We start from the raw sequence: 8,584 nt of genomic DNA, 5'->3' as shown, positions 1-8,584 counted from the left end.
AAAAAAAAAAAAAAAAAAAGAAAAGGTCAAAGGCACTCTGGCAAAAATAGTCAACAGGTTTAAAACTCTGAGACTTTCCCTTAAGGAATGTGGCAAGCACCATGGTGGCACAGTATTTTCTCAGTGTGACCTGGGGAAGTGGCCTGATGACAGGAAGTGAGCAGACTGAGCCTATTTTCTAGAAAAGGACAAAGGTGTAAGATGCATGGTGTGGCTTGGAAGCTGAGCCTATCTGTTGAGCTAAAAGCTCTTTTAAGAGCTGCAAGCCTTGAGCTAAGAGAGGAGGGGAGGCCAGGTCTTCTAGTTCGAACCCAGCTGGTTTTGTTATGAAGATGATAGAAGACAATAAAATCCGGAGGTTCTATTCACTTAGAAAAGGAAGAAAATAGGTGGATCTGGAAACCAAGAGAACCACATCTGGGGCGGGGACAGCAGAAAATGCTGTTGACAAAAGTTTTGGAGGGTTTGTTGTTCTCGGGATTAAGGGCTCCTATTCACAGCAGAAAGGGAATTCTATCCTTAAGCTTCTAAAAGGCTAATATGCAAATGAGTCCCCCAGGGATGGAAGCAAAAGGCAGAATTGGGGCTGAGGATGTGGCTCAGTAGGTAGACTGGTGGCCTGGCTTGAAGCCTTGGGTTTAATCTCTACCTGCAATCCAAGCATTCTGGAGGAGACAGGAGGTTTGCTGTGAGCTTGAAGGTCACCTGACCTATATAATATGTTCCAGGCAGACCTGAGCTAAGAGTGAACTGAAGCCCTTTTTAAAAAAATGTACTTATTTGTATTTATGTACACTGGTGTTTTGCCTGAGTGTATGTCTGTGTGAGGGTATTGGATCACCTTGAACTGCAGTTAGGCAGGTGTGAGCTGCCATGTGGGTGCTGAGAATTGAACCTGGGTCCTCTGGAAGAGCAACCAGTGCTCTTAAGTCTTTGAACCTTCTCTCCAGCCCCCAAGCAGACTTTGATTTAGTAGGTCTAAGGTGGGGGCCCAAGTGCCCCTTCCCTTGAAACACACTTGATCCCGCGTTATCAGCACTCCATCCTAGTGTTCAACAGAGACCACTGAGCAGGGGCTGGGCACCAGGACTGGCCATAGCCAGCTCACACACCAACTTCCTATGTCTAAATTCCTGGTGAGCAGAAGTGGCTGATCACCCTTGGCATCGGGAAGACAGAAACTGTGTGGGGTTAGGCTAAAGGAGCGCAAATGGCTTCGATGAGGGCTTCTTTACTTGTACCCACACTGTGCACATAACAGACCAGATATTACTACTCTTGGGAGGTTAAACTCTACCAGGTGAGATGCTGAATCCTCTACATGCCAGCAGCACTCTTCCCCACAGTCACAATGGAAAACCTCCCCAGGGGCCGCAGAGATGGCTCAGTGGGTCAGGGGACTTGCTACTCTTGCAGAACACCCACAAGGCAGCTAAAAACTATCTACAACTCCAATGCCAGAGGATGTAATGCCCTTTCCCAGCTTCTGTGGGCATTCCGTGCACAAGGAACACAGATATCCATACAAGCAAACCCCCATACATAAGGTCAAAATAAACTAATTAAAAAGAAGAGTCCCAGGACATTGTATAATGTCTTCTGGAGTGCAAATTCTCCCTGCTGAGAGAGGTTGGCCTCTCAGAAACAAGCAGGATTAAACAAGGCATAATTTTTCCATGGAAATAAGATGAGATGCTAGAGAACCAGGTGGACAAAACCTCAAATAGCTCTTGAACAAGGGCAAGCTCTGACAATTAGGGAAGACTGTAAACACTGAGACCAAGCAGTCACCTGCTGCAGAGCCTGAGCACCGCAAGAACTCACACTGTGGAGAGAACCAACTCCGACAAGATGTCTTCTGACTTCCACGTGGGTGCCCATGTTCCTCCCTGCCCTCCCCTCACAAAACTAATGTAAAAAACTATATTAATCTTTTCAAAGTTTAAACCACTAGAAGAGTTCTAGAAAAGACTTTAAGCGAATGGGACCCAAGTGTGGTGGTGCACACCTGCAATCCAAGTGCTTGGGAGGCAGAGGCAAGAAGATCAGTCCCATGTCACCTTCAGCATCCTCAACCACAGGGTTCAAGGCCAGCCTGAGCTATCTGAGAGCTCATCTTAAACAAACAAAACAAGAACAAAAAATGAAAGAGTAAGAGAGAGGGGGAGGAGAGGAGGAAGGAAGCCAAGTAGGGCTCTGTGCTGGGGCACACCTGTAATAATACCTCTGGGAGGTAGAGGTAGGAAGGTTCAAAAACTGTAGTAAGACCCTGTTTCAAAACAAACAAATGAACGAACAAACCAAACCCCACATAACAGCCACAGGAGGGGACAGAGCTCAGAGGTGAGGGGCTTCCCTAGCCAGCTGGAAGCCCGGGGGTTTGGTCCCAGCACGACACAAATACACAAAATAAACATACTCACTTTGACTCAAGCATGGGGGCACACTCCTGTGCAGCACTTGGGAGGCAGGTACAAGCAGATCTCTGTGAGTTCAAGGCCTTTCTGGCTTACATAGTAAGTTCCAGGCCAGTCAGGGCTACTTTATGAGAATACCTCAAACAAAAGCCTCAGTTTGAAGTAAATCTGCCCTGACAGAAAACATCCTGTTGCTGGAAAGTAAAGACACACAAGAAAATCCCAGCACTCAAGAAACTGAGTGAGGCAGGAGAACTGTTCCAAGCTCAAGGCTGGCCTGGTCTGTACAGAAAGACCCTATCTGAGAAAGACCTAACTCTGGAAGCCATCAAGTCTAAGAACTTGAGAGCTGGGCATCAGTGGTGCTCGCTCATCTTGAGTGCCAGCACTTGGGAAGCAGAGGCGGATGCACCTCTGTTCTACAGAGCTAGTTCTAGGAAGCTCAAGGCTACACACAAAAACCCTGCCTCAAAAAGAGAAGCAAACAAAACAAAAGGCTGGGTATGGTGGCACATAACCTTTAAACCCAGTGGGAGAAGACAGGGATCTCAGAGAATATGATGCCAGCCTAGTCTATTACAAGGTTCAAGGCCAGCAAGAGGTATACAGTGAGACCCCAGGCCTCTCTCAAAAAAGAAAAGGGCTGGGAGGACAGGCATGGTGGCACAGTTAAGAAAGCAGTAATTCAGAAGAGGAGACAGAAGATCAGAGTCCGCTGCAGAGTCTGAGCACCCGACAAGTTCACATAGCCTGAGCTACATAAAAACCGGCCATCTCCACAAAATGGAAGTGAGGGCCAGAGAGAGCTGGCTTGGCAGTTAAGAGCACTTGCAGATGAGGAACTGGGTTCAGATCTTAACACCTACAACACCAAGAGCTCACAGGTGTAGGTGAGCTATACCCAGGTTCTAGATCTAATGACCTCTCCAGGCACAGCGCGCGCGCACACACAGGCACTGTGCACATAAACACACGAAGGCACACACACAAATAAAAGTAAACAAATTTAAAGGGGAGTGTGAGATGGCTTATCACTATAAAAGCACTTGCCCCACAAGCATAAGGACCTGAGTTTGATTCCCAAGAACCCACATAAAAGCTAGACACACAACAGCAATGTCATCCAAGCACTCCTGCTACAGAGGAGTGGGAGGCAGAGAATCCCTAGAAGTGCCAGGGCCAGCTAGCCTGCCACATGCAGGGGACGCTGTCTCTAACAAGGTGGAAAGTGATGTCTAACAAGCCAAGGCTGTGCCTAACAGCCTTGGGAGGAGGAACCTGGGTAAGACGACCAAGTTTGTAATCCCAGCACTCAGGAGCACAGCCTGGGTTACAGGGAGACCATGTGTCTGTTAGTTATTACTTCTAGTGTTGGCATTATTTAATTATCTTTGATTATAATAAGATACTGTAGCCCAAGCCTATATACAGCAGTTAGAAAACAGACACAGGAGCCTCAAGGGTCAAGGTCATCCTCCCCTACAAAGCTGAAGGTCAGTCTGGGCTACAAGAAAACCTGTCTCAAAAACACACACAAAAAGTCATTTTGATGAAACAGAATGCACCGGGCCACCTGATAAGAAATTATCTGTTGCCGGGCGTGGTGGCGCACGCCTTTAGTCCCAGCACTCGGGAGGCAGAGGCAGGCGGATTTCTGAGTTCAAGGCCAGCCTGGTCTACAAAGTGAGTGCCAGGACAGCCAGGGCTACACAGAGAAACCCTGTCTCGAAAAACCAAAAAAACAACCAAACCAAACCAAACCAAAAACCACAAAGATACCTCGAAGGAAAATCAGAACCAAGCGAAACAGCCAGCACAACAAAGCTCAGAGGAAGCAGCACTTGCCTAGAAGCACTTGCCCTGGGTTCCAAGTGGGAGAGCGGGGGAGGGGGTGGTGTGTCCTGAATCCTCCCCAACCGAGTCAAGGGCATCGGGTTCCAAAGAAGCAAACTGACTTCAAGCTGTTTCTCCTACTCCAACAGAAAACTTCCCAGCCGGTTTTTACCTAAGGTGAGAACTGATTAAAACACAGGAAAGTGTCCTTAACTCACCAGTCTGGGGGATTCAAAGATAACCAAGTGTCGGCTTGGGTTCCAGAGCCCTCACTGAAATCCTGGAGAGCCTATACATAGTTTTGTCTGTCCTTTGTACAAATGACCAACTGGGGAAGGGAAAACGTGGCAAGTTTTAAATAGCTCCTGAGTGTCGGGGGAGGATAGCTCCTCTCAACTATATTAGACATCTTTTAAGGGAAGGGAGAATGCCTTGTGAAGTCAAAAGAAAGAATCCGTCCTACACGGAGCTTATCAAGAGGAAGAAGTTATTAATACTCTCATGAAATGTCAAAGTTATGCAGCACCCACACCTTCAAGGTAACCCATGCCTCAAGCATTTTATCCTGACCTGAGAAAAAAGGGCAACCGGCTATCAAGCCTTCAAAGCTTATCATCTGTCAGCCTGGGGCAAAATCTCTGGGAATACTAACTAGTAAATGTCATCACTCTGCAGGTCGCCCGCCCGGAATCAGGCTACTGCAGCTAGCCACAGCCTGGGAGTGCCAAACCTTCCCAAAATAGCTCTGACTTTATACACAATGCTCAAACACCTTACATACAAACCCTCAAATAGAGAGTGCTCAACTACCGGTCACTACTCAGCAGCCTGTGACAGAGGTAAATGAAAATACCACTGATCGAAAGGCATGTGGTCTTAAATGACGGGCCCAGAACAAATTTAAATATGACTTGCTCTCCCTCAAAATAGTATCAATATGACTGTCTCAAAACCAAATCTCACCACCTGTTTATAAGTCACTGTCCCCAACACAAGTAGACTTGTGGGGAGGAAAACACAGAAAAATACAGACCCAATGTCCAAAAGACACTGTTGAGTAATAAACAATTTTTATCTGATCTCCAAAAAAAAAAATCCACCTATTTTCATTTTGCAGCCCAAGACTCTTTTTCTACATGAATTTTAAAGAGCCTGCTATGTTTTAAACTTGTAGTCTGGGGGTGTAGTACTTGATTATCTCATGTGATAGGCCCTAGGCTTGATCCTCAGCACCTCAAATTATTAAAATTTAACTACAGAAGACATTAATTATAGAATTTAATTATAGAGTTTTTCTTAGCAGTATCTCAAATTTTTATTCTAAATATTTTATAAATTTTCTCGACTGCAAACTCGGTATTTGAATCCTTGGTATAGGTTTTCCATTTTGTCATTTTAAAAGTGCAGTTCTTGAGGGACGAGGATGTTGTGTTACGTTATAACATTCCAAAGTAAAACTGGATGACAGTCTCAAATTGCCCACTTCCCAAGTTTCTTTAAAAGACATTATAAGCCTTTTGATTTTTTTTCCAAATCAGTGTTACTAAAGGCCCACCATCTAAGCCCTAAGAGACTTGTAATATTTTTCAACCTTTTTATATTACTAGGAACATAGTAAAGTGCCTTCTATTCATTGTGCTTTTCTCTCCCCTCCTTCAAAACCTACAGTGATCAATGAGATAATTCGGGAAGCTGATTTGTTTCCGAGGGAAAAAAGATAGAACTGAATGAAAAGCGGGGCGGGAAAAGGGAGGAGTGGGGCTCCGGGTCTTTTTTGCACTTTGTTGATAAACGCCGGCTTTAAGTGAGATAACTTAAGTCTGCTTAAGCCTCGGAGAGAAGCCACTGCCATAAAACTGATTTGAGAGTCAGAACAAGGCACCGTGGCCGTGCTTTTGGGAAGTTTTTAGCTGCTGGTTCAGGCCCGGTGCACACTTCGGGGTGACCCCGCTGCCTATTCTCACGTGCAACCCCTCCCGTTAGGGTCCCTAGCACCGGGTCCCACACTCAATCCCGCTCGGAACCTGAGCTGGCGCATACACCCAGGCAACCCCACACAGGCTGGCGGCCCCAGCCTCGCCAAGTCCCGGGAAGACCGGGTTGCTCTCTCCCTAGCCCGCAGGCCCCGGCCTCTGTCGGCCCTCGCCCGCTTGGCCCGCCGCGCCCCTCTCGGCCGGAACCCGGGCCCCGCTACCCTCACCCGCCGCTCACCGAGCCATGGCCGTCCGCCGCCCCCGCCGAGTCGTCCTGCTGCAGCTCCGCAGTCATGGCCGTGGTGTCCCTCCGCGTGTAGCCCCACTCTCGTTGTCGCCTTCGCCGCGGTCGCCAACGCCACTACCACCGCCCCCGAAGCCCGGGAGCACCGGGAGGCACCGCCCACACCTCCCGCCCCCGCCCGCGGCGCGCGATGGAAGCCCCGCCCACGCCAGCCCGCTCCCAACACTCCCCACCCACAGCACGCGGCAGAGGCTCCTCCCACGGCGTTCGCTGAATGCCCCACCCCCGCCAGCCGACTCCCACCCATCTTGCGGCTTGCGCCGGAGACCCCGCCTACATGCCCCACCCACACAACCGAGGTACCCCCCTCCCAAGGCTCCGCCCACGCCAACTTAGAGCCCCGGTGGCCCCGCCCATACACTGTGCTCACGCCCGCAGCGTGCGCCAGAGGCGTCACCCACGCGCCCGCCCCTGGTTTGCGTGAGCCGGAGGCGGGGCGTCTTCGCGTGCTCCGGCCCACGTGACCGCAGCCGGGCACAGACTAAGGGGTCAGCGTCGCCTTGCCAGCTGTTGCTATTTCCGCCTTAGGTGCCCAGGAAGTGGGCGGTGAGGCCTCTGGGTTTCCAAGACTCCTTTTTCTCTCCATCCTGCGCTTGCTGAGCCTTGCATCTGCGTCCAGCCTGCCCCCAGCTCCCCATAAGCTTGGTAAGGCTGCTGGGTTCCTTCTGCTGACACCAGACCTCTTAGCCATTTCCTAATCTGGGGACGCGAAGAGAAACGTAGACTGACTCGAGTGGTTTGTATAAAGACAGCTGAACGGCCAGGACCTTCACAGAGCTCAGCATCGTGTCTTAATCCTGAACAGTTACCACAGGTTCCAAATTTCCGTTTTCAGGCCATGTGTGTAATAAGCTGTATTGAGTCTAGCTCATGCACTAAGCCACATACCACCCCTTTTAATGTTTGGGAAGAGGGTTCTTATTGTTGGTGATATTGGTTTGGGTTTTTTTGAGACAGGATGTCACATGGATTGGACTTGCCTCAGACTGTGTAGCCGAGGTTGGCCTTGAATTCTTGGTCCTCTGCCTCCACATGGTCAAATGATGGTAAGTCTTTACTGCTATGTTCAACTTAACACTTTGAGATGATCTCATTAAGTTGCCCAGGCTGGCTTTGAACTTTCTATACTTCTGCCTTATGTGGCTGAAACTTGGGACCTGTGTCTATCAGGTCCATCTTTGTCAGGATTCTCTGAGGACAGAACCATTAGACTTGATAAAATTAGAATGGGAGGGCCCTGGAGAGATGCCTCAGTGGTTAAGAGCATTAAAAAGCACTGGCTGCTCTTCCAGAGGTCCTGAGTTGAATTCCCAGCAACCACATGGTGGTTCACAACCATCTACCATCTAATACCCTCTTCTGGTATTCAGTTGTACATGCAGATAGAGCACTCCTATACATAAAGTTTTAGAAAGTAATAGAAAATTATAGAGAGACTGATTAAGTTATTACTGATTATACAATCAAAGGCAGGTGTGTCCAGTGTCTGTACACACAGGAGAGCCAAATCACAGAACAGAAGGAGTCAGTACAAGAAACTAGAATTCCTAAGCCTTGCCAGTAGTAAACCATTTATGTGGGTGCTGAGACTCAAACTCGGGGCCTCTACAAGGGCAGTATATGCCTTTAACCACTGAGCGGTCTCTCTAGCCCCATTTTCTTAAGTGGTATAGCCACAGTTTAAGTTGTTCGTGCACCACTAAGTAATCCGTAGGCTTGTGTAAGCAGCCTGGTTGAATCTCAGTAGGTCACTGTCCTGCAGCAATTTCCTCCAAATTAAACCCACTTTGGAAGGTAGCACCTTGTGCTAAGGAAGTAAACAACTCAAAGGCTTCTGGTAGTCCTGGAAACTGACCAGAGTCACTAGGACCCACCCTCCCCAAACATATAAACAGGACTGCTGAGATTAACTGAGCTGCCTGGAAAGAGGCTCAGGCACTTGGGAAGCAGAGGCAGGTGGATTTCTGAGTTCGAGGCCAGCCTGGTCTACAAAGTGAGTTCCAGGACAGCCAGGGCTATACAGAGAAACCCTGTCTCGNCAGAGGCAGGTGGATTTC

General features: G+C 48.7%; 1 protein-coding gene across 7 annotated transcripts in view; it reads right to left on the bottom strand.

Annotated features, from left to right (window-relative positions):
• The window catches only part of Usp28 (ubiquitin specific peptidase 28), a 57,748-nt gene extending 51,135 nt beyond the window's left edge, over nt 1-6,613 (bottom strand). For all 7 annotated transcript variants that reach the window (XM_029481581.1, XM_029481583.1, XM_021172213.2 and 4 more), the window contains exon 1: nt 6,462-6,613. In XM_029481581.1, the coding sequence (XP_029337441.1) occupies nt 6,462-6,518 (57 nt within the window). In that variant the 5' untranslated portion in view covers nt 6,519-6,613. The remainder of the gene's footprint in view (nt 1-6,461) is intronic.
• Between the last annotated feature and the right edge of the window lie 1,971 nt (nt 6,614-8,584).

This window comes from Mus caroli, chromosome 9 (genome assembly GCF_900094665.2).
Source record: "Mus caroli chromosome 9, CAROLI_EIJ_v1.1, whole genome shotgun sequence".
NCBI classification, from domain to species: domain Eukaryota; kingdom Metazoa; phylum Chordata; class Mammalia; order Rodentia; family Muridae; genus Mus; species Mus caroli.
Note: the sequence above shows the minus strand (reverse complement) of the source record. Positions and strands in the feature narration are given on the sequence as shown.